At 43.2% G+C, this 26,857-nt stretch overlaps 2 protein-coding genes across 2 annotated transcripts; both read right to left on the minus strand.

The window, feature by feature from the left end:
• Positions 1 to 3,830: 3,830 nt before the first annotated feature.
• On the minus strand, positions 3,831 to 4,943 carry GPR25 (G protein-coupled receptor 25). Its single transcript, XM_061630622.1, has one exon. It carries the CDS (start codon positions 4,941 to 4,943, stop codon positions 3,831 to 3,833), a length of 1,113 nt encoding a protein of 370 aa, XP_061486606.1.
• Positions 4,944 to 12,220: 7,277 nt separating this feature from the next.
• Positions 12,221 to 26,646, minus strand: LOC133386691 (protein FAM107B-like; the record flags this gene model as incomplete). Its single annotated transcript, XM_061630411.1, has 4 exons — positions 12,221 to 13,718; positions 17,726 to 17,867; positions 18,464 to 18,611; positions 26,610 to 26,646. Coding segments are annotated over 4 exons (441 nt in total), but the record flags the coding sequence as incomplete, so codon positions are not given.
• Between the last annotated feature and the right edge of the window lie 211 nt (positions 26,647 to 26,857).

Below are 26,857 nucleotides of genomic sequence, written 5' to 3' on the forward strand. Positions count from 1 at the left end.
TCTGAGCATATGGTGAGGAGGGGGAGGGGAAAGGGGAAGGAGAGGATTGGAGGGGGGCAAAGGAAGGGGAAGGGGAAGGGAAGGGCAGGTTTGATCATCTGCATGCTTATAGAGTTTAATAGTATTTACTCCTGTGCAACCATGCTTAAGATAGGTAAAACTGACCACAGGGAGGAGGAAGGGGAAGGGGAGGAGGGGGAAGGGAGGGGGAAGGAGGAGGGGATTGGAAGGGGATGGGGAGGGTGGGGCAAAGGAAGGGGAAGGGAAGGGGTAAGAGGGAGGGGATAGGAGGGAGAAGAAAAGAGGGTGGGTTTAATCATTTGCATACTCGTCCAATGGGATTTATTTCTGTGCAATCATGTTTGAAAATGGAAATGGACTGCCTTCAAGTCAATCCCGACTTATGGCGACCCTATGAATAGGGTTTTCATGGTAAATGGTATTCAGAGGTGATTTTACCATTGCCTTCCTCTGAGGCTGAGAGGCAGTGACTGGCCCAAGGTCACCCAGTGAGCTTCATGGCTGTGTGGGGATTTGAACCCTGGTCTCCCAGGTCATAGTCCAACTCTGACCTGGGGGAGGGGCAGGGAGGGGAAGAGAAGGGGGAGGGGAGGAGATTGGGTGGGTGGGCACTAGGCAGAGGGGAAGCCCCTTTCCTTTCCTTTCCAAAAGGAAAACATTGTGAACAGTGTCATTGCTTTTCAGTGTTTCCCCCACCTTTTTATTCTATAGCAGGCACATGTAGCCTGCTACCCAAATTTAAACCAAAGCTGTCCCTGGCCACATCCACACCAGACCTTTATTCCACTTTGGACAGTCATCACTTCTCTCAAAGAATCCTAGGAAGTGTAGTTAGTGAAGGGTGCCGAGACTTGCTAGGAGATGCTCTGTTCCACTCACAGAGCTTCAATCAGAGCAGCTGACTGTTAAACCAGTCTGGCCACTGGAGCTTTGTCAGTGGGATAGAAGTCTCCTCTCAGCACCCTTCACAATCTACACTTCCCAGGATTCTTTGGGGGAAGCCATTATTGTCTCAAGTGAAATAAAGGTCAGGTGTGGGTGTGGCCCCCTGATTAGGCAAGCCCAGCAGCTGTGAGTCTGGCTTTTAGAACACTGACCGTTGGTTCTTACTGAGCATGCCTGACACTATCATTCAGTTCAATGCAAAATTTCTTAAATTAATTAAAAATGAGCCAGGCATTTTTTAAACTTTTAAACTGCAGAAGATGAATGTCAGAGCATGGGGCAATGTCAGTAATAGGATTACAGGTACTCTGTGAACATGGCTGGTTTTTAGTTAATGTCAACAGATTAGGAGAACTCTGACAGAAGTCCAGAAGAGCTCTGGATTTTTTTTCTTCTCATTTTAGACTTTGAACTCTCTATTCTCTCTGACTGTTTTATGTATCGCCATGAAAATTAAGAGGGTTGTTAAGCAAGCGCTTCAGGGTTCAGGACTATAAGTTTTGTAAGGTTTTGTTTTGAAATGAGCTTATGGGAAGCCTCAATTTGGCATGGGGGTATTTTCAATTTAACATTGCGGGATGTGAAAAATCCACACTGGCTATAGTATACAGCCACAATTGTGGCTGTATAATATGCACATCAGTGCACTTAATGCAGCTGTCATAATGACAGATCTGGCAATGGGCATCTACCAGTGTAAATTAGAAAGAGATAAAGAGATTATAGGGGTTTTTTCTCCAGAAAGATGGCATGAATAGAGGCACTATTGCCTGTGGTGACCTACACTCAACCCACTATTGTCTCTGTTATTGTACTTCTATAAACCTTGGCAAATCTGTTTCTCCAGAGATTAAAGAAATTAATATGCATGCCACAAAAATTATACCTCCATTGTATCTTCAATCATTTTAAAAACAACTGGCTCTCTTCAGCTTGTATCATGTTTAAAAATCCACAGATAATATTTCTGTAGTGGTACAGCTTGTGTCACCACTGCAAGCTTAAAACATTACTATGGAAGTTTGCTTTTAATTTCTGAATAGTTTAAGTGGGGAGCCACAACAAAATGTTACAGTGCTGTTCTGGACTATAGAACCTTTTTAGACTACTTTAGTTTGTTGATCTTACTTATTTGATTTTATCTATACTTTATGTTTTAACTTTGTATGTAATGCTGTCCAGGACTCTTTTGGGAGGGAGGGCAGGATATACACTTAAGAAATAAATAAAATAAAATAAAAGCAATGTACCTTAAGAGGACTTGACATATATGTGAAATAGTGGTAGTAAACAAATACTGTATTCCGGACCTGACCCTTAAGAAGAATGCAGTTGGTCAAAATCCATTCAGTATAGCACCAGAAGGAGTTTTTCTGCCCCTCTAACTCCCTTCCCGACCACCATCTGTAAAGTGGGGGAGATAAAAGAGTTTTGATGTTGTGCACAGTGTGCAATTGCAGTTTCTTCCTCTACAAGAAGTTCTGTTGCAAGAAGGTTAAAGCAGAGAAGAAAATGTCTTATTCCTTTGCATACATGCATGAAATCTTTAGGATGCAATTGCATTTTGAAGTTTGGGTGTTAAATAGCTGTAAGGAAGGGCTTGCTGTTCAGCTATGCACATGGACCGCTGTTACATTCTTCAGCTAAGATTACCGAGTTCTTACTTCCTTTGCAGTTAGGACAAATAAAGGAGAGCTTTTCTTTTTACAGAAAATTATTTATTTTAAAAAATATATTAAGATAAAGGGAGACAAAACTTGAGTGGAGTTACTAAGAATTAAATATATGTTTCTGTTTCAATGAGAAATAGGGGTATGTGTGGGTGAAGGATGTGTGATTGTATGTGGATGGAATGTACCACCCAGGAGATTTCCACTGAGGTAATGTGGTCCTCGGCTTGAAAAAATAACACCTCTGTGTTATGGTCTCATCCCCCCCCCCCGCCCAAGTTGGTAACTTCAGCATTTCATGGCTCCGTTGCTCTCAGCGATGGACTTGATTGATGTAAAAGGTAGTCTTGAATTCACTGTTGTATGGAGAGTTTTCATCTTTTGTTTAAGGAATAAAATCACACATACAGTTTTCTATTTAAAATTTTAATCAAAATTTAAAAAGCTTACCATAAGAAACCCAGACATAAGGGAAACAAAATTTTCTGAAAAACTAAATTTGGAACAGCTTCATAATGGCAACAGAGCAATTCTTAAATTATACATTTAACTTTTAATTAAACATACAAAGTTTGTTTTTGTTGAGTTTTGGTTTTTTGCCTCATTGCTTTAAAGAATATTTGCTATAGAATTACATAATCACTTTTTATCATTTTCCTTCTATACTCATTTAAACATTTTCAATTACTGTTCAACAACCATTCATCAAGCTTGTAAAAGCTACATGAAATCTATATGTGGGGACAGGAACAGATGGGAAGGATATATAACTACATACAGCCAGAAGCATTCACTTTTCATCAGCTTATATTATTGTAATTACAAGTCTCACATCATATATTTAAATCTGGAATACCTCCACTTTAGCCAGCTGAAATAGCTTTATGAAGTCTTGCATATGTTCAGTCTGCATGTGTTTTATACAATAGAAATTGGTTGGCAATTTATGTAAGTGGGAGTTGGTTTTATGTGTTCAGTGTACATGTTAGGACTACTGCACAATGAATTCTGCTCATTTGACATTATTGTAATTTACATCAAATAGAATCTTTATAGCCATTTCTTACACATTTAATATAAGCTTCTAGATCGTCTCCCTCCCTTCTCCTCCCCTCCTCCTCATAACCAGCATGGCTCAGAAATCTTGCTGGGCAGTCCTAGCAGTCCAGGCAACAATATACTAGTTGTGGAGGCTTATAAACCTACCCCCATGCACTTTGGGTCTCCCACCTGAACAGAGGTGGCTGGTGTGAGCTTCTTTCTGCTGGCAAATAGGAGGCTCGACTCTGTAGATGAAAAGGATGTGGCTGAACTTTGCACATTTTCCCTCGTGCTACAAAAAGTGGTGAAACTCTTTAGGGCCTGCTGTCGGAATTGCTGATCCATGAAGACATAGATGATAGGGTTAACACAGCTGTTTGTGAAAGCCAGAGAAGCACTGATGGTCAGCCCCCATATGAGAGCCATCAATGCTGGGCAAGAAAGGCTGATGTCCTGGGCCCTAGTCAAGATGAAGAAAGCCTTGAACATGTTGAAGGGCAGCCAAGAAAAGATAAATGCTCCAATGATGGCAAATATGATTTTCAGAGCATTGTTTCTCCTCTTGCTTCGGCTGACATGACCCTGAAGCTTGGCAAAAATAGAGCAATAGCAGAACAAGATTACTCCCAAAGGGAACAGGAAGGTGAAGACGAGCATAATCATACTGAAGGTGGTGGAGGGCTCCTCATCCTGGCATAAAGACTTGGTATCATCCACAGGGATCAATTTTCTGTAGACCAAAGATGGTATTCCCAACAGAAGGGAAACCACCCAGATGCAACCACAGCTCATGCCTATGTTCTTCTTGGTTCTAATGGTCCTGGAATCCCAGTGCTTGGTCATCACGAGGAAGCGTTCCACACTCATGCCCATCAGGAACAAGATGCTAGAGCATCGGTTCACAGAGATGACATAGCTACTGAACTTGCATAGCCCTTCACCAAAACACCAGTAACTGAGGGCCTCTGACAGAGCCCAGAAAGGCAGAGTGCATACAAAGACCAGGTCAGCCACAGCCAGGTTCAGGACAAAGGTGTCCACAAGCCTCTTGGTGCCTTTTTTTCGTGCCATCAGGAGGATCACAAAGAGGTTTCCAAAAAAACCAGTTAAGAAAGTAATGAAGTAGAGGATGGGGATAAAGATATAGGCAAATGGCAGTTCTTGCGGGAGGCAAACATCATTCACAGAGCTCAGGTCATAATAATCTGTAGTGGATGATTCAAAATTTCTGCTCCAGTTTTCAGTCACCATCTGAATAGGTTCCATCTCTTATCAAAGATCAACCAAAACAGTCTTCAGCACTGCTGCTGGAAGGGTTGGCCAAAGCACTTTGAACTATAACAGGCTGTGTGTCTTTTTAAAAAAAATAAAGGAGTGGCTTTCTTGTTTCTTTTAATGATCTGTGCTAACTTCCTCTTGTTTTCATGAAGAGTTAAAGGGTGGTGCCAAGCTAGAAGACCTGAGATCAATCTAATTTTGGAAACCCAAAGGGTGGTGCCAAGCTAGAAGACTTGAGATCAGCCTTATTTTGGAAACCCAAGAATACAGAAAGTGGGTATTGGCATTCTTGGGTGTGGTTGGGGGCACATGCATTCTTGGTGGTGGTTGAGTCTGTCATGGTTGTTATAACAGTTTATGTGCAATGATAACTGTTTTTCTCATCACAGATTTTTTTTTTTAACAGACTATATGAATCACTGGCTATAAAAGCATGCATTAAACAAGACTTCAAAATAGAAATATTTAACCCAGTTGTCCAGTCCAATGAATCCATTTCAGCTGCCACAGCATAAACTGCCGTTACACTATTAAATTAAATCTCAGTTGCTACTTGTCAAGTTATTCCTTTTCTAATACATTAAAATACAATGAGTCTGCATTGAGAGGAAGAATATTTACATATACTACCGTCTGGTTCATAACACATTATGAACATGTTAACATGGTTTTTTTTAAATAATAAAATCAACAAATGGCCGCAGCTACAGAATATACCAAAGATGAGGAAAGAGGCACTGGATAAGGCAGCAGAGGCTCTTCAGCCTGCCTGTTTGCATAACCACTGACTCTCACAGCCCATTATGGTTCTTGGGCTGTGATTGACTATAAGGCACATGGCGGTAGGAGTCTGCTGTTACAACTGTAAAACTTTTCTATTCTGCTTCAGGATAGATACTTTCGTTTGTTGTTTCCAGAACTAAAGCTGGGGAAGTGTGTGTGTCCATCCCATCACTGTACATGACTTAAGGTGTGATGTAGGTCCTCATGCTGCCTCCTGTACATGGGCAGCTGAGCATGCCCCTCTGTCCCACCATATATACTGGCTCCTTGGACAGATGAGTTTCTAAACTAGTGCAGAAGTAGGGTGGTCACATGCATTGCCAAAGCAGAGGAAATGTATTGCCAAAAAGAAGATATAGACTTGCATAACATTTGCATATGCCGATTTGTATCACTTTTGGGGAAGGGCTGTAGCTCAGTGGTAGAGCATCTGCTTTGCATGCAGAAGGTCCCAGGTTTAATCCCTTGCATCTCCATATAGGACTGGGAGAGAACCCTCTCTGAAATCCTGGAGAGCTGCTGCCAATCAGCATCAGCGATACTGAGCTAAATGGTCTGACTCAGTATAAGGCAGCTTGCTATGTTCCTACTTAAATAGGAGCCCTGGGCTCCTACTGAAAGAAAGGGTGGGAAATAAATAAATGTAAATGTAGAACTAATTACTATAATTTAAATAGAAATACAATATATCTCACCATAGTGGGGGGAAGGGCTGTGACCAGGTGACCTCTGTGTGCCTGTTGGGTCTGCTGCCTGGGTTCTGTCAATGGGCAACTTCAAGGCCCCTCCTCTCCCTTCTTATGGTGCTTTGTCTTTAAATTGGACAGAGACTGTCCAGCCCATCAAACAGAGGACTCTTCTCTGACAGCCCTTCAAATAGAAGACACATGGCCAGCCTATCCAGAAGAGAGCTATACAAATGATGAATACGAACGAGAGCAGCAGGTGTAAAGTATGCTGCAACGCAGTATCTCCATATGAAGAGGGCAAATAGGATCCATTCATGAACTGTAGCTCACCCCATGTTTGCAATTTCATTGTGGTTATAACCAGTAGTTCCTAATAAGGCCAACACCTTAACCAGTCCTCCCTCCACACCTGCATATTTAACACTTGCCAAGCTCAGCTTGATAAAGTATCAGTGGTTTTCTTGTATGCCTCTTATCACCCCATCAAATACTGTTTGTCTTTTTTATTTAAAATAATAATAATAATAATAATAATAATAATAATAATAATAATAATAATAATAATAATAATAATAATAATAATAATAATAATAATAAATTTTTATTTTTGAGTCGCCTATCTGGCCGAGTTAACAGCCACTCTAGGCGACGTACAACATACAATACAATACAATAAAATCAAGAGGACCACAATTCATCTAAAACCCCGCTCTTCAGATTAATGATCACATTAAAACTAACCCACCCCAGAGATCCCATAGGCCTGCCTGAACAGCCAGGTCTTCAGGGCCCGGCGGAAACCTATCAGGGAGGGGGCATGGTGAAGGTCGAACGGAAGGGAATTCCAGAGGGTGTGGGCCACAATCGAAAATGCCCTCTCTCTGGTCCGCACCAGTCTCGCTGTTTTAACTGGTGGGACCAAGAGAAGGTCTTGTGTGGCTGATCTCGTCAGGCGGCATAATTGGTGATGCTGGAGGCGCTCCTTCAGATAAACTGGGCCGAGACCATATAGGGCTTTAAAGGTCAATACCAACACCTTGAATTGGGCCCGGTAAACAACTGGTAGCCAGTGTAGATCTACTAACATCGACGTAACATGATCACGGCGACGGCCGTTCTTGATCAACCGTGCCGCCGTGTTCTGTATCAATTGTAATTTCCGGACCATTTTCAAGGGTAGCCCCACGTAGAGCGCATTACAGTAGTCTAAGTGAGAGGAGACCAGGGCATGTATCACCCGTGGGAGCAGATGGGCAGGAAGGTAGGGCTGCAGCTTCCGTATCAGATGTAATTGATACCAAGCTGCCCGGCTCACTGCCGAAACCTGAGCCTCCATGGACAGCTGGGAGTCAAGAATGAGCCCGAGGCTGCGGACCTGGTCTTTCAGGGGCAATCTTACTCCGTTAAACACCAGGTCTATATCTCCCAGTCTTCCCTTGTCTCCCACGAGTAACACCTCGGTCTTGTCGGGGTTTAGTTTCAGCCTATTCCTTCCCATCCATCCACTTACGGATTCCAGGCACTTGGACATGGTATCCACAGCCAACTCTGGTGCGGACTTAAAGGAGAGATAGAGCTGAGTGTCATCCGCATATTGGTGACACTGCAGCCCAAATCTCCTGATGATGGCCCCCAGCGGCTTTACATAGATGTTGAATAGCATGGGGTAGAGGATAGAACCCTGTGGTACTCCACAAGTGAGAGGCCAAGGGTCTGAAACCTCATCCCCCAATGCCACCCGTTGGTGCCTGTCTGAAAGATAGGAATGGAACCACCGTAAAACAGTGCCCCCTATTCCTAATCCCTCCAGGCGATCTAAAAGGATACCGTGGTCGACGGTATCGAAGGCCGCTGAGAGATCCAGGAGGACGAGGAGGGTGTATTCACCCCTATCCAACACCCTCCTCATATCATCCACCAGGGCGACCAAGGCTGTTTCGGTTCCATGTCCAGTCCTGAAGCCCGATTGGAATGGATCGAGATAATCTGCTTCATCCAAGTGTGTCTGTAACTGTTTGGCCACCACTCGCTCAATCACCTTGCCCAAGAATGGTAAATTAGAGACTGGGCGGAAGTTGTTCAACTCTTGGGAATCCAAGGAGGACTTTTTCAAGATAGGTTTTATCACTGCCTCCTTGGGGCTAGTGGCATTGCACCCTCTTCCAAGGATGCATTTACCATTGCCTTGATCCAATCGCTCAGTCTCTCTTTGCAGCTCATAATGAGCCACGAAGGCCAAGGATCCAGTAGACAGGTGGTTGGCTTCACAGTAGAGAGCACCTTGTCCACTTCCTCAGAGGGAAGAGGCTGAAACCGATCCCACCGGACCAGAATGCAACTGGCCGACTCTGGCTCACTTCCTGTATCCATGGCGTACAGAATCCTGCCCTTCAGGCGTTCGATTTTATCAGCACAATGTTTAGCAAACATGTCACAGGAGGCTTTTGAATGTTCCATGGGTTCCTGAGCAACTGGACCAACCAGGCTTCGGACCACTTGGAACAACCTCCTGGGACAACATTCTGCGGACGCAATAGAGGCAGCAAAGAATTCCCTCTTTGCTGCCTTTGTTGCCACTTGGTAGGCGGCCATTGCTGCTCTAACCAGTGTCCGATCGTTCTCAGAGCGAGATTTCCACCACCGGCGCTCTAGTCATCTCACCTCCTGTCTCAGACCCCGCAACCGTGGTGTATACCAGGGTGCTATCTGAGCTCTATCCAGGGGGAGAGGACGTGTCGGAGCCACCCAGTCTACTGCCCTAGTGATCTCCCTATTCCACTCCATCACCAGGGTTTCGACCGGACGTCCTTCAGCAGGCTCCAAGTCTCCCAGCGCATTCAGGAATCCTTCAGAATCCATCAGGCGTCTGGGGCGGACCATCCTAATAGGTCCATGTCCCCTGCGGAGGGTGTGCGGCATTAAGAGGTCCATGTTCACCAGATAGTGATCTGACCATGACACGGGGTTAGAAAAAACGGCCCCCATTTTCAGAGCACTTCCCTCCCCTCCTGAGACAAACACAAGGTCAAGAGCATGACCGGCTACATGGGTGGGTCCTATATTACTAAGGTGCAGTTCCCAGGAAGTCATGGTTTCCATGAAATCCCGAGGGGCTCCAGTGAGGACAGTCTCAGCGTGCACGTTGAAGTCCCCCAAAACCAGTAGGTTGGGGGAGAGCATCCGCACACCCGAGACCACCTCGAGCACCTCGGTCAGGGAGTCTGCTGTGCAGCAGGGTGCGCGGTACACAAGTAGGATCCCTAAACTGCCCTTTGGACCCAACCTCCAGTACATGCAGTCAACAAACTTGGTCTCATGGAGAGGGGGTCTGGCGAAAATCAAGGACCTCTGATAGATAACTGCCAACCCCCCTCCCCGCCTACCAATCCTCGGTTGCTGTCCGTATTGGAAACCGGCTGGACACATGGCCTCAAGCATAGGAGCTGAGGTCTCATCCAGCCAGGTCTCCGTAATACACAAATACCTGTTGTTTTGTTGTTGTTATGTGTCTTCAAGTCGATTATGACTTATGGCAACCCTATGAATCAGTGACCTCCAAGAGCATCTGTCTTGAACCACCCTGTTCAGATCTTGTAAGTTCAGGTCTGTGGCTTCCTTTATGGAATCAATCCGTCTCTTGTTTGGCCTTCCTCTTTTTCTACTCCCTTCTGTTTTTCCCAGCATTATTGTCTTTTCTAGTGAATCATGTCTTCTCATGTGTCATCCAAAGTATGATAACCTCAGTTTCATCATTTTAGCTTGTAGTGACAGCTCTTGTTTAATTTGTTCTAACACCCAATTATTTGTCTTTTTCGCAGTCCATGGTATGCACAAAACTCTCCTCTAACACCACATTTTAAATGAGTTGATTTTTCTCTTATGGTATGGTCTGCATATCTTAAATTATTTCTCCCTCCAGTTTTCACACCTTCATCTTGGTCCAATCCTGCTTTCCATATGATATGTTCTGTGTATATATTAAATAAATAGAGTGATAAAGTACACCCCTGTCTCACACCCTTTCCGATTGGGAACCGATCGGTTTCACCATATTCTGTCCTTACAGTAGCCTCTTGTGCAGAGTATAGGTTGTGCATCAAAACAATCAGATATTGTTGCATCCCCATTTCTTTTAAAGCATTCCATAGTTTTTCATGATCTACACAGTCAAAGGCTTTGCTGTAATCTATAAAGCACAGGGCGATTTTCACCTGTTGTTGTTAATTAACCTATTTTTAAAAAGATGCCAGTTGCCAAATTCTTTAAGACTAAACTAAAAGAAAAAGTTAGATTGCATTGGGGTGTCTAAGTATTGTGCAAAAGAACAAACCAAAGATGTTTTGGGACTGGTTCAGATTTTTTCAAAAATGTTTAGCATTATGTGCATGAACCTCTTTCAGTAGGAAGCTCCTGCTCTCAGTGTGTATCTGCCCTTGTTGCATCTCTTGGCCTCTCTGCTTAGCAAAAGGATATTTTCCTATTTTGGTAGGTTTTGAACCCTTGCCTGAGGATGGCTGTGTATGGTCTCTTGGCAAGCATTTTGCCCAAGGAGTTATCTGGTTGCTGTGTTGTGTGAGCTTTCCTTCCTTCCCTTTTTTGTGTTTTGCTCCAAAATGGTGATTGAGTAGAATAACGGGACTTGAACCCCTTTCCTATAGGGATACCTAAGAAACGGCAGTAGCAGAGGCTTTCCTATCTGTGCCACTGGGGCTGATGAACTGAGGGTGCTCTGGTGTTGTTCTGTGTGTGGTGAATGATGCAAGGGTGTGAATTAGTTGCTGGCCCAGCACTGATGGACACTGGTGGAGTTTCCAAGAATGCTAGTACAGTAGAGGGGATGTCTGCCATTTTTATATTTTCTGGTAGTTTTTCTTCTCCCTCTCATAGCCTCTGCGTGCACACACAATGTCTGGTATGCCAGTGTAGCAACAGCTTCAACCAGCCCAGTGTAATGCAAGTATAGGATTGTTCTGTCCATCTCTTCTCTTCTATTCCCTTCTTTGGGAACTATACAATTGTTTACAAAAATACCTTTTACCCCTTTTTTAAAAAAAATTTCCCCTTAAAATCTGCAATTCTTTGCCCTTTCAATACTGCCATATATTAGTAGCGATGATGATTCATTCCTGACATCTCTTTCACTGAACACACTCATTGATAGTGACCAGTTGGTCATACTACTGAAGGGCATGATAGACTGTTCAAATAAATAAATGAATAAATTCCCAAAGGGATACCAGTGCAATTGCAGAGAGTAGGGCTAGAAACGCACTCACTGTTCTGCCAGTCCCAGTGCATCTCCACCTCTCTCTTCTGAAAATGGGGGCACACGATGCTAGTCAAACCCTGCCCCTCTTTACTGTAAAACCTGGTGGGAGCAGCTTGAGTGCATTTTTTAAAATTCAGCTTCAAAGAGATTTCACAACTGATCAGCAGATCAATCCATTCCCCCTCCAGGTGTGGCTAATGGAAATGCTTTGCTCTGGCAACTAGTGTGTTCACAGCCTAGTTCTTGTCAACAGCTAGAGTCAGAGTTCCAGAAGAAATCGCCTTCTCATTTTGCTGTGGGTGACAATGGTCTGGTTAGAAGATAATCCATCAGTTGGGAAGAATATTGGCCTGTCTCTTTTTTCAGCTTCAGTGATTCTGTTTTTAAAAATCTGACTATGCATTATGTTATCTGTTTATTCTTAAAATATATACCTTCTACAACTAACAATCAAGGTGACTTACAATATTTTAAAAAGACAGTTAATTTAAAACAGAGAATAATTAAGTTTAATAATTAGAGCAAATAAGAAAAAAGAAACACAGCAGAAGAGATCTTGTGGATCTGAACATATTCCCTTAAAAACAACGAGCAGCACAATTGTGTATGTGTCTACTCAGAAGTAAGTTCCACTAAGTTCAACGGGGCTTACTCCCAGGTAAATGGGTCTAGGATTGCAGCCTAAACCCCCTTTCTTAACTTCCTTCAGTCAAGGAGGCAATACCATAATGACTCTGAATTCTCTAAAGCAATTCTGTTTGCTCCTTTCGTAAATGCTTGGATGGAAAGGTGGTCACAAGTTACAAAGTATCTGAGCAAATCTAACGGACCAACAAACTAACACGTAGATGCTGAATATTATAATAGGTGTTGTCTTGCTCTGCTGAACTACCTAATAGCAGCAAACAGTGTAAAAACGAATCCTATTTAGGGATGGGAGCAGTTTACAAACTGAAGGGGACTGAACTTGCTGTCAGTGCTACATTTATGCAATCAAAGACAGTCCACTGCTGTTTTTTTAATCCCTTTGTTTGGGGTTTGAAGTTCATGGGCTCCTACCGGAGGAAGGGCAAGATAAAAATCTAATAATTAAGATAAATAAAATAGAAAATTATAGTGATTGCTGTAGATTGGCAAATCCTGGAGATGACACACCCTAATCTTATGAAGGAGGCATCTAGACCCTTTCCCACCAAACCATTCCAAGTTTATCTGCCCAGTGTGTGTGCCTGCTTGAGTATCTCACAGTCTTAATGCTTTCCACTTGTCTGGAGACCTGTGAGACTGTGGAAAATCCTCCCCTTTAATTTTACAGGTGAGGAATTGAGGCCAGAAGACAACAGTGTTGTATACATATATTAGACCCATAAACCTAATATAGTTGCAAGCATACGTCTCCCTACCAGAATATTCATGCTCCTCCATGACAAGGTTAGCCTTAATTATTGGATTATGTCTTATCTAAGCATAGGAGAGTTGACAGTTGACACTGGAGCTAGTGTAAGAGAGTATTAGCAACAGGCTCAGCTAAGGTTGGGTGGAAGTCTCTAAGGGTTGGAATGCACTAAAAAAAGTATTTTCTTCATAAAAGGCATTGTTCAATAACAAAAAAAATGAAAAGGCAGCCATGCAGTTACAGCCTCCATGTTAGATTCTAATCTGCCCTTTCATCCCAATATGACTGTCTTCTTAACAATCATGGCTGAATAACAGCCAGACTCCACCCAAAGTCATCAAATGGGTAGTACTTGCTTCCAACTTCCTGCTGCTGCTCTGTCCCTGAGGTTTGTTTCAGCATGGGCTCTGCAAGCCAGTGAGAGGAGGCTGTGGTGGACACCATCAAAGATGCTCTATGTGATCTTCCATCAAGGAGCCATTCCAACAGAAACTGCATTTGTAGCTGACCTCTCATGTCTGCCTGCCTGTTTCTGTAGAGAGCTTAATCTTCTTCAGGCTTTCTTTGACAAGAATGAACTCAGGCCTCCCATCTTGCTCACCCTTCAGGACCAGCTCCCGTTCATACTGCAAAGGAGAAAAAATGTTCTTCATTTGACCATTTGTTCTAGCAAGAGGGAAATACTATGCAAATATCAGCCTGCAACCCACCTCTAAACCAAATGCCCATACCAGTCAATTCAAGTCTTACACTCCAGAGGTTCACTGACACTGGATTTAGCAAGAATTTTTATTTAGAGAACTGAAATGGCTTTGAGAAGAGTTGAGGAACCTTTTCTGACTGATAGGTCATATCTTTTTCTCCCTACTCCTGGAGAGCCAAATAGGACAGGTGGGCAAGGCTGCTCACTTGTCAGTCACCTGACATCATACTAGGCCAGTTTATTTGTACTTTCTTTTACAAAGTTTATGGACTGATATTTTTATTATGTATTTGTTGACACTATTATTATCTTTAACTGTTCCTTTGAAGTTACTTTAATTGTTATGTTTATTTCTGTCAATTTGATATGTTGTGCTTTGGGCACGATCTTGTGGAAAAGTAGCATATATATAGATGATGTTCGTAGGTAAAAGTGAGATGACTTTATAAAGCAGTCTTTACCAACCTGGTGCCATTCAGATGTTAGCACAGTGCTGACTGGGGCTGGTGGAAATTGTAGTCCCAAACATCTGGAAGGCACCAGGTTGGTGAAGGCTGCTATATATACCACAAGCAGCAATCACTCTTTCAAGCTATCTTCAGCCTTCTGGAAAAAATGTTGTTTGTCTCCAGCCTTGATTATGACAACATCATAGACTCTAAGACAGGGGTAGCCATTTGGTGCCCTCCAGACATTGTGGACTACCACTCATCACTGATCATGGGCCATTCTGGCTAGGGCTGATGGGAGTTGTAGTCCACAACATCTGGAGGGTACTGCATTGGCTACCCCGCCTAAGATATTTAACATTACTAAATCTTGTGAAAGTACATATGTTGCCTTGTACATTGTGCAAGGTCAGAAAACCTTTCAAGGGCAGACTGTTCAATACCTTACAGTTGTAGGTTCAATTCTCCTTCCCTACTTGAGATATCATGTGCTGCCACTGGGAGATGCAGGCTACCAAGCTAGATTACAGGCGTCAGCCAAAATAATTGACCCTCTAAGCCAAAGTTTAAATCAATCCCTTATTTCAAACTTTGTTTGTCCATATCTCACAAATCCTGTACCCGAACACTTGCCCCAAACCCCAATTAATATCACAGATCTGGCACCATGTACCAACTAGGTTGGTTATGAAAGCATCACTCCATAATATGTTCCATATGCTCTTCCCTACAAGTTGCTAGACTTCAGAATTAAAGACCAGGGAGTACAAAGACTGAGGTAGGCAAAAGGGTATGGTTGGCATGGGAAGGAAAATGGAGTGAAAAGGCAGAACAAAGAGAAATAACAGCACACACAGTACATGAACCTGCCTGCCTGCTCAGATAACAAGAGAGGGCCTTTTCTACTTTCATCCTACTGCCATCAGTGGATGGTGAGCAGGGAAGGAAAGATGAGCAGGGATGTAGTCGTCAAGGGCCTCAGGGGGTCTTAGACCACTTACTTTTTTGGGAACAGGGTCCCAGAAGGGTTCCTATGTCTCCATCATCCTACAAGTCATCAGCATGAAAGGGGAGTGTGTTAGCCATTGAGAATAAATTTCTAGCATGCTTCTTTATGCTTTCTGGTTGATTGAAGCCAATCAGAGTAAAATGAGGTAAGGGAACCACTGAGAAGACTCTTCTCAGTAGCTAACACACTCCCCTTTCATGCAGATTAGCTTCTAGGGATGTCTGTTGTTGTGGGACAAGGCAAGCACAGGAAGGACTGAGCAGTGTGGAGAAGGCGACAGTCAGCAAGCAAGTGAGGGGCATGGCTGTGAGGGGGCATGGCATGACTATCATGAAGGGACCCTGCACTTCTGGATTTACCACTGCACTACTGGTGGTGAGACAGGGTAAGACCTTTTCCATAATAACACCCAGCTTATAGAATTCTCTACCCTGGGAGACCTGCTTGGTTCCTGTCTCTGAGACGTTTTGACACTGCCTGAAGATGCCCTTAATTCAGCAAGATATGGCCTAACCAGTTTCTGATCTGTTTTTCGTCCCTTGGGTTTCTCCTTTTTTTGTTATTTGCTGCATTGCCTATTGTGCTTTTAAAAAAAATATTGTATTTCATTTTTTAAAATGGTTTAGTTGCAAGCCATTTTGGACAGCTCACCTGAGTTGGCAAAGTGGGATATCAGGTTTTTTTAAGCGTGCACACACGTGCGCATGCACGCACACACACACACACACACACACAAACACACACACACACCTACCTGGTAAGAACGAGGAGTCTCCATAGTTAGCTGGCAGAGTACAGGTTCAATCTTCAGCTAAACTTTACAAAAAGATGGTCAGGTAGAATTGTGACTGTGATGGTCTTGACCCCCACAGTTACATACTCAGCAAGAGCCTTGTCATTTGCTCTGTGTGATTTCTACTGGGCTATTTGGCAATGCTGATATATGGACATGAAATAGCAATCAGTAGCTTTGTTAGGAACAGGTTTACTGTGATAATATTCTATATATGGCAGAATAATAATAATCTAAATGGTGAAATTCTCTTGTCCATTTTCTTAAGGTGGTTGATCTCTCTTCAGCTCTTTACCTAACTAATGATTTTTGTATAAACTCTGGCTTTCTGTGGCAAAAGGTTTTGCTTTTTGCTACCATTTTCAGATACTTACAAGGCATTAACTTAATGTATAGCTATAAAATAGCTAAAGTTATAAACTGAACTCTTTCATTTGTAACAGTGAAATGTCATAGAACTGACCTGGTTTCAGGTTGTCTTATTCTTACCATCAGACTCCACTATATGATCTTTGTCAAAAAGTACAACCTTCAGTTACTCATCTGCTGCTATGGATATCTTCCCTTCTACGGTGGTTCTGAAAATCATCAGCTGAGGCTCAAAACTGCTGTCTGACGGGAACCACTTCCTCTTCTACTACACTGTGATTGTTGCTGTATCTATCTGGGCTCAAACCCAAGCTCAGCTAAGCCAGCACTCCTATATTTAACCGCCCCATCTCCTTACTTACCTAATGAGTCAAGTCTAGATGCTATAGTGGCATCTCTCACAACACAGTAAAACTGAAACAGTAAAGTGATTGGTAGCCAGTAGTGACTAGTGTGGTGGGGTAGAGCTATGAAGCTGCCCTCCCAACAGTGGCATCGCTGCAGCTTGACTGGCTGGGGCTGGAGTGCTGCAGGGTTGTGGTGAGATCAGAGTTGCATGGATTGGCACCAGATTGGCTCAGCTGGTGGACTGTCTGGACAGCCCCGTTCTTGGTTCCACCTGCCCCACCTCCAGCCATGTCCAGGTAAGGGGCAGCGATGCCAGTGTCAGGAGGGCAGCTCCATGGCCTGGCCCCACCCCACCAGCCACTGCTATTGGTAGCTACAGAAAGAGGTAATATGCATAGCCTACTGTCTGACTGAGAGTAGGCATCTATTAAGTCAAAAGGGCATAATCTTATTAATAAATCCTGCCAAACATTGAACTTGCCAGTGTACCATAGTTAAATCCAGGAGTTGGCAGTGTGGCATCCATGAGTACTCATTTGCCCTGCAGGGTCCCTTCCTCCCATTGAAATTAGGCTTGAAATAAGCATTCTAATGTAGCCAGTTGACAAGGTAACAGTGTGTGCTTGGTTACAGTGTGTGTGGTGTCCACAACATTTTTTCCAGTTTGCAAGAAACCATATTGATGGGGCAGAAAGTCAGAAGATCTGGCTGTGCTGAGGTCCATGTTAAAACAGCAACAGGAGGGAGAACCAGCAAGACTACATGATGGAGGAGGGGATGGCTTTGACTACATGATTTTTTTGCTAGAAAGACAAATGAGTCTTGATGTGCTTGGGGCATGTTAATTATTAATAATATGGACTTATTGTAGCAGGATGAGGGAGGTTACAAGCTGAATGAGAGAAACTTGATGTTGCAGTGATCGATCTGGAAAACCTAATTATGGAACGGATGGAGGAGACCTGGTTAAGCTTCTGCTGTTGTTTTCTCACTTCCTCCAGAGCTGTCATGGGCTTTTGGTTTTCTTCCTGCTGCTTCAGCTGCTTGATTCTCCTGGCTTCCAGAACTCTCTGAAGCTCAGGCTTGTGCTCTGGAAGCAGCCCCCTACAAAAAGGACAACACAGCGCAAAAATATATGACTCTTTATTTCTTTTTCCACAACTCTTGCTATTTTTTCTCTTCCACCCATTGGTTTCCCACCAGATTTCATGAAAACCCAGGACTCTGCTAGCAAAAAAAAAAGTTAACTGCATTACATCTGGTCACTTGTACGCTTTCTTATTTTTCCTGGGATGGCTTTTCCACTCAACAAAGAACTAAATCTGGCTCCTCAAGATTTAGATTCTTATTTCCCAAGCCCTTCTGCCCAGGGCCCAGTCAAGTTGAGTGGAAGTCCCAAAGTGGTTTCATTCCTGTGTATCAGGCAAACTAGATCTCCCTCCCTTTCTTATTTGGCTCAGTGGACTTCCTATGTTACTACACAGGGTGCAAAATTTAGGTGTTTTTCAAAGATATCTGATTAGCCTATATTCATCAGAGATTCTACTCTCATTTTATTTACAACTGGGGTCTTGTATCTCTGGTTCGCTGTTTCCTGCAGGATCCTTTCCCCCAGTTTTACAATTAGAACAGGAGTGCCAGCTCCCTTGAAGAACTTAGTGCCTAAACCACAGCAATCCCTGGACTAAAAACCTTCTCACCTCCTTTGAGTGAAAAGCAGTTCCCGGTGCACCTCCTGGTGGTACTTGGATTCCCTCACTGGGTTCAGCAGTTTCTTAGGCTCAATAAGGCTTCTGTGGTTTTCAGATGCCTGGTGGATACCATGCTCAAAGCTTCTGCAGTCTCCTTCTAGAACATAATCACATTATAACAGTTTTGCAGAAAATTCCTTACAATTTCTTCACTCTACTTTCATATGGCAAATGCCTACAAAGGTCCTTAGCAGAGTTGGTCCATGACACTAAATTATTTATCTAAAGTATTTTTATGCATTTCTTCAGCTGAAAAAGATCCCGGAGTAGATTAAAAGACAATAATAAAACTGCCTCTGTCACAGATTTACAATCTAAAACACACCGCACAAAAGGAATGGGAATTGGGAGAGTGGAAGAAAGAGGCAAACAGGCACAACATGTTAAGATTACAACATTATAAGAAGCAACCCAACTCCTTGTGTTGTGTTTGAGCAATGGTCTCAGCAGTACTGAGATGAGATGAGACTTCAGTGGCAACCTGGATGGCTCCATGCAGAGCACGAGCTGGAGACTCCGGCTGCTTTCACATTGCATTTTATTCCATTAGTGTGATAATTTCTTACCTAGTAATTTGCACATTATATTTGATCTTTCACATGACATACAAGTTAGTTCTGGAATTCTAGTGGAATATAGCGGAAGTTTAGCACTATTTTTTGTGGTAAATGATACTAGAAATAATCCATTTGCAAGGTTTGGGAAATCGCAGAATTTTTTTCTAGCTGCAACCGGTCACATTACAGGCATCCCAGCATGCAGTGCATTCCCACACTTGAGGCATGGTGGTGATTTTTAATTTTGTTTGGTCTGATTAAAATTGTATTGGTATTCCAGCGTAGGCAGGGGAAGCAGTAGCATTTCCCACACACACCCTGTGTCCATAAAACTAAATATATGTGTATGTCAAATGCTAAAGGGAGAGGGGTTGCATGGCAATGGGATGAGATCTTAGACCTCCCACACATTGGGGATCACAGTGTGTATATGTATACTGGGTCAGGGATGAAAACAGGACATTGATTGCAGCCATGTGAAAGACAGTTTTGCAAAATGCCGATATGTCCACTGAACATACTGCTGAAATGCCGGTATGTTCCTTAACGCAACAGGTACTGCAGTGTGAAAGGGATTTTAGAAATCAGGACAGAAGCACAACCATTTTAATCCATTAAACTAGTGCAATAAGCCCCATGTCCAAAAGCAGCCTCCATAAGAGCAAAGCTCAAATGTTGTTTCAGCAGCAGTCATCCTCACTGAGCCTTAAATGGGAGCTGCAGCTCTATCTCAGTAGCTAGCACTGCCTTCCATGAGAGGAACCTCTTTGTTTAAAGAAGTCCAGCCTGTTTTAGCAGTTGTTGTCTCTGATGGAGTGGGAGAGACTGTGGTTGTTGCACTAAGGCTTCTAAGCTGGAGTCCTCAGTATCAAAGGAGGGCAACATGACCTCATCAGGAAATACTGGCACAATGGGCTCCTCTTATGTAAGCATTCTTGTTCAGGGAGTACATTTGGGGCTGGCCCTGAGAGCAATTCCCTCTTCCACTCTGAATCCCTGGCCTCATCCGCAGGGAGCTGCTTCTTCTCTAGTCAATGGATGGGGCCAGGGTGGTCTCCCCTTTGTCAAGAGAATTTCCTGGACTGTGTTCTTCCCTAGACTATTCCAGTGCTGAACTGTGGGAAGATTTCTGTTTATGGAGACAAAATGGCTTGGATAGAGCTCCCTCAATACCTGGGGCTTACTGAATGACTTAGTTGAGTAATTCCCATGCAGCTGGAGTGGGGGCTTAAATTATCTTCCATTTTGAGATCCTTTAAGACAGGATGTTTCTTGTAATTCAACTGCCATAGCAGATCAGCCAGAAGTGGTCCTCTAGTAACTCTCCCACAGTTAATTATTATACAAATGCACCCCCATGTGGTGAAACTGCAAATCTGCCACTGAACTTATCAGTACCTGAAATCTATTTAACCATGCAGGGGTGCATTTATATACAATCATTTAACCATGAAAACATTGCAAAACATCCAGAACTCCATTAAAACTGACCATATAAGTGACCTGAGTAAGGACAACTAAGGTCAAAGCAAAAGAGAGTCAGCAGAGAGTGATGGAGAGACTGATGATTGGACCTGGATCACAGAGACATGTGTTCAAATCCTTTCTCAATCAAAAGGTTCCATGGTTGACCTTAGACCATTAAGTGCCTCTTAGCTTCACCTATCCTTGGGGGTGGGGCCATGACTCAGTGGCAGAGCATCTGCCTTGCATGTAGAAGGTCCCAGGTACTATCAGAACAGTAAACTGTTATTGGACAGTCATGAGGGGTGTCTAAGGTAGAACAGCAAGTCTTCCCCCACCCCAAGGTCAAGATGCATAGTACCCAAGGCCAAGTTATCTTGGGCACCTGAGTTGGATCACCCCACAAGTGCCTCTCCCTCTTCCTGGAAGTAAAAATACCTTACAAACTAATTAAACTAGCTACCCTTTCATGACACCCATAATCAGCTGTCTGAAGCGGTCACCTCCCTCTTCCTAATGGCAGGGCCAACCATAGTCTTTATGGGACAGTGGCTTGTTATGATTTTACAGCCTGTGAGACCAGGCCCAGGGTTCAAATCCCCACACAGCCATGAAGCTCACTGGGTGACCTTGGGCCAGTCACTGCCTCTCAGCCTCAGAGGAAGGCCATGGTAACCCCCCTCTGAATACTGCTTACCATGAAAACCCTATTCATAGGGTCGCCATAAGTCAGAATTGACTTGAAGGCAGTCCATTTCCATTTCTTTTCAGTGAATTTCGCTTTATGTTTCTGGGGTAAGGAGTCGGTCAATATGCCCACTCAACATGAAGGTAAAACTCAGGTTACCTGATGGTCATTTCCCTGGAACAGAAGATCCCTGAGGAAATGCTGGACACAGGAATTGTTCATCATCAAATAGCAAGATCAGTCACTCCTATATGTTAACTGTTGTATGGTTTTAGTGTTTATATTGTGAACTGTGTTTTGTATTTTATTGTATATGTAAACCTCCCAAATGTAAACCTGTCATTTAGCTGAATGGGCAGACACACAGCTAATAAATCATAAGTGTGTACAAAAACGGTATTTCCTGAAAAACTACATTTAAAATATGTTTTTTGTGTGGTTTAAAAAAACTTCACAAAATTAGGCAGAAGCAAGACAGTACAGGCTTATGAAGGAACACATGCAAAACTGACATGGACCAGAAAGGGAGTCATCCATCAGTCTCTAACAAGTCAATTTTCTCCATCAGAGCCGCCCCCGCGAAGATCAAAGTCGTCGCCGCAGCAGACTTCCTTCTGCTGCAGCGAAGAAACGGCTGGCGGCAGCGTGCTCCTGGCGGCCGCAGTAGATAGCCACGTGAAGAACAAAGCCTCAGTTGGTGGGCGAAGTAACGACTCAGAAAAGGAGGAAGTCGCCGCCGCTGTCCCCGGGGCAAAATGAATAGGGGGGGAAACCAAGGAGCAGAGGCGGCACAAACAGCCCCGCAATCCCAAAAAATAAAGCGGGACAAAAAAGAACAGGAACAAGGGGGGGAGGATTTAACAACTGCCCCAACCAGCCCAAAACTATCTCAAAGAAAATTCAGAGGGAAAAAAGGAGGGGAAAACAACTGGAAGCAAAACCCAACGAACCCCCCAGTCACAATGCACGCTCTCACAGCAACAGAAGTTAAACAGTAAACTGTAAGGAAAACGGAAAATGCAAGGTGAAGGAAGAGGGGGGAGACTGGACACAAAACCAAACTAACCCCCCCCCCCCGTCGACACACTCGCACACACAACTTTCACAAGTTAAACACTAAAACCTTCACAGTATGCGCTGAGATAACAGCTTCGGATAAAGGCAAGAATGAATAAAAAATGGATATGGAACAGGTTGACTAGAGGCCTATTCCCTGAAGTGAAGGTAATCATATTTATATTTAATAAGTTGTTAGCCTCATATGTAAATATTATAATTACATATATTCATAAATAAAATCTCTCTCAAGATATATATATATATATATATATATATATATATATATATAGAAAGAATGTGGGGGGGGAACTATGCTTTTGCCCCGGGCCCTGCACATGCTAAGGGCGGGCCTGTTCTCCATCATCATAAAGGAACAAGATAGTGCTGGAACACAGCATCCAGCAATATTGTGCAAAATAAAATATGCTTGGGGCACACTTATTTTGATCAGATGTAAACATCCTGAGAAATTCCAAAGTGTACTTAGGATAAGTTGCCTAACAGACATTATCCTTCTCTCCATAAAACAACTGACATTTGCTGCTGGGGGCAATTAACAAACCCAGTGAGTAAGAAAAAACACAACCTCCATTTTTTCCATCACCCCCAAAGATGAGTTCCCCCAGGTTGCCATCCTTGTGTAGTTTTTCCCCATGTTTTCCTGTTTTTGCTTTGGTGTAGGACAGGATGGGGAAGGAGAGGCCAATGCAGCCAGGGGCTTTTTTTGGTGACAGTACTCAGTGGTATGGAGTACCGGCACCTCTTTTTTTGCTGCTCACAGCAGCCATTTTGTTTTGGCAGCACTTTTATCAATGTGTGAGTACCAGCACTTCATTTTTAAACCAAAAACTATGCTCTTTCATGTGTACATGCACACGTGCACACACACACAGACCTCTGGTTTTTGCTTGGCTAGAAAGCAGTCTACTGTACAAAGGTGAAAACTGCATACATTGCCCTACCCATTTTTGCCCTTGGCCACACCCACCACTGGCATGTGTCCCCCAAAAGGTTGCCCACAAGAGAATGCGATCCTTGCACTGAGAAAGGTCCCCAGCCCATGTAGAATCTTCTTACCTGGGTTCAGGCTAGGGTTGCCAGGTCAGAAGCATCCCAGAACCTGATATTTATGGGGCGGCCCCTAGTGATGTCATGGGGCGGGCCCCAGTGATATCATGGGGCGGCCCCTAGTGATGTCACGGGGCGGGCCCCAGTGATATCATTAAGCATGATACATTAAGCATCGTTCACAGTTGCTTGGAGCATACAATTAAAAAAAATATCTGATTGGAAATTAAGATAGAAATCTTAGCTAAAAGATGGAGCCTGGGTAGGGAATATTTAATCTAGCCTACTTGCTTTCAGCAAGAAGGGTTAAGTGCCTCCAGGCCAGGGCAGTCACCAGAAGGCCACTGCAGAGACAAAGGAGCCTAGTGTTGTGGAAATGTTAGATGGGAGCTTTGGGGAGTAAAGATGGAGGCTCCTGAAGGCTGCAATTCTAAACACACTTACTAAGGGATTAAGCCCCATAGAACTCAACAGGACTGACTTCTAAGTAGATATAGTTTAGACTGTGCTGTTGGTAAACCTTGACTAGGGTTCTTCTGCAAAGACATCCATATCCAAGCAGGGTTGGCAACCCCCTGCCTGGAATGCCCTGCCCTTATCTTTTAACGTGGCTGTTCCAAACGTTTTTACAGATTTGACCCTTTACTTCAGAAAGAGGTCTGAAAAATGAGTAAGAGTAAGAAGTATCTTTTAAAATTGTTCTTTTCAATTCACTCTTGAATGAACATCATACCTAGGGCAGATCCACACCATTCATTTAAAGAACATTCAACACCCATTTGAAGCACATGAATCCCACCACAGAATCATGGGAACTGCAGTTTGTTAAGAGCTGTGAGAACTATAACTGTGAGAGGGAAATGACACTTCCCAGAATTCTTTAGGGGAAGTTATGCGCTTTAAATGCGAGTTGGATGTGCTTTACACATATTGTGTGAATCTACTTAATAAATTTTGCCTGCATGTAAATTGTCTTAATTAATTTTTCAAAATGGAAATGAGCTATAAACTGTAGTGGGTGACCATGGGCTACTCACCATCTCTCAGCCTATCTGCCCCTCAGGATTAAAACAATGGAGAACCATGACTACCCCAAGGCATACTTAAAATGTAAAGGAAGTATTGTACAACCATAGTATGAAATCAGATACTTATAGGGACACAGCATGACAAAACTGAGTGGAAGTAACGAGTAGGGTACCACAGGGCTTGGTCCTGGGCCCAGTGCTCTTCAACATTTTTATTAACGACTTGGATGAGGAGGTACAGAGCATGCTTATCAAATTTGCAGATGATACAAAATTGGGGGGCATAGGTAATACCGTGAAAGACAGAAACAAAATTCAAAGGGACCTTGATAGGCTGGAGCATTGGGCTGAAAACAACAGAATGAAATTCAACAGGGATAAATGCAAAGTTCTACACTTAGGAAAAAGAAACCAAATGCACAGTTATAAGATGGGGGATACTTGGCTCAGCAGTACGACATGTGAGAAGGATCTTGGAATTGTCGTTGATCACAAGCTGAATATGAGCCAACAGTGTGATGTGGCTGCAAAAAAGGCAAATGCTATATTAGGCTGCATTAACAGAAGTATAGTTTCCAAATCATGTGAAGTATTAGTTCCCCTCTATTCAGCACTGGTTAGGCCTCATCTTGAGTGCTGTGTCCAGTTCTGGTCTCTGCACTTCAAGAAGGATGCAGACAAACTGGAACAGGTTCAGAGGAGGGCAACAAGGATGTTCAGGGGACTGGAAACAAAGCCCTGTGAGGAGAGACTGAAAGAACTGGGCATGTTTAGCCTGGAGAAGAGAAGACTGAGGGGAGATATGATAGCACTCTTCAAGTACTTGAAAGGTTGCCACATAGAGGAGGGCCGGGATCTCTTTTCGATGGTCCCACAGTGCAGGACACAGAATAATGGGCTCAAGTTGCAAGAAGCCAGATTTTGACTGGACATCAGGAAAAGCTTCCTAACTGTTAGAGCCATACGACAATGGAACCAATTACTAGAGAGGTAGTGGGCTCTCCAACACTGGAGGCATTCAAGAGGCAGCTGGACAGCCATCTGTCAGGAATGCTTTGATTTGGATTCCTGCATTGAGCAGGGGGTTGGACTTGATGGGCTTATAGGCCCCTTCCAACTCTACTATTCTATGATTCTATGAAAATATATAAGCATGACTATCAAATATGTTTATTATTTATACAACCTGTAAAGATATTTATAGTGCAATCCTATGTTTGTTTACTCAGAAGCAACTCCCAATGTATTCAATGGGGCTTACTCAACCAGGGAAAACTGTACCCTCAAGTGATAAGGAACTTGTTCTTTTAACAAGTCTTTTAAGTTGAGACCTTATCCCAGTCTGTGTCTGTGTTGGAATTGCTTTTTAATATGTTTTTAAACCTTTTCTTAAAAAAGAATGTTTTTAAAGCTTTTAAAAATGTTTTTAAAGATGTTTTGTTTTAAAATATTTTAAAGTCTCTTTTTATGACTTTTAAAGTGTTTTTAGTGCTTTTGTTTGCCGCCCTGGGCTCCTACTGGGAGGAAGGGCGGGATATAAATCAAATAATAAATAAATAAATAAAAATAAATAAACTTCATTCATTTTTTTTTTAAATCAGTATTAGTTTCCTACATAATAAAAACTGTGATAAACCCTGCCTAATTTCTTTAAAAATAGGGTTGGAGGGAGAGAGAAAGATTTACAACACAAACACAAGTCTGCGCTGTGTTTACTCACAAGTCCCAATAATTTACAGCACAATCCTAACCATGTCTACTCAAAAGTAAGTCCTAATGGAGTTCAATGGGGTTTACTCCAGGTACATGCTTTACTCCCAGAAATTGCTTTACTCCCAGAAAAGCAGATATTGGATTAAATACTTTCATATTTCATAGCCCAGGGTCTGACTCTTGGACAGAAGAGGAAAAAAAACGTTAAGCCATATTACTTACGCAAACTGCAAAAATCTTAAAGCCACCATTTTCTGACGTTCAGCCTACGCATGCCTGGATCAACAAGTCACAACTCTGGCTTCATTGGCTACAATCCTGAAAGGGCAGGGTTACAGCCAGAGCTTTGAAAAGTTACTTTTTAAAACTACAACTCCCATCAGCCCCAGCCAGCATGGCCACTGGATTGGGCTGATGGGAGTTGTAGCTAGAGCAAGGATCTGTAAAAAAAAAGTCACACGGGGGAGCGGTTGACGTTTTAGTGTATATCTCGGGAACTAGACCACCTAGAAACTTACTTTTTTTTAAATTGAAGCTGAGAGTCCGGAGATTAAGGGGTGCTAGCCAGAGAGCCAGAGCCCCCCCCAAAAAACAAGAGACTCCAGCCGAAAACCGGAGATTACACAACATGGAGGCAATTCTGGCCGGAGGTGAGAAAGGCAAGGGCGGGGCCGGAGACTCTGGTTGTTTGCCGGAGATCTGGCAACCCTAGTTCAGGCTGATCTTCTGAGTTCTGTATTCACCCTAGTACAGACAAAGCTGAAAT

Source organism: Rhineura floridana, chromosome 6, assembly GCF_030035675.1.
Source record: "Rhineura floridana isolate rRhiFlo1 chromosome 6, rRhiFlo1.hap2, whole genome shotgun sequence".
NCBI classification, from domain to species: domain Eukaryota; kingdom Metazoa; phylum Chordata; class Lepidosauria; order Squamata; family Rhineuridae; genus Rhineura; species Rhineura floridana.

What these genes read in the sequence shown, in the direction of transcription:
- GPR25 (XM_061630622.1), bottom strand. Translation starts at nt 4,943, where the DNA reads ATGGAACCTATTCAGATGGTGACTGAAAACTGGAGCAGAAATTTTGAA.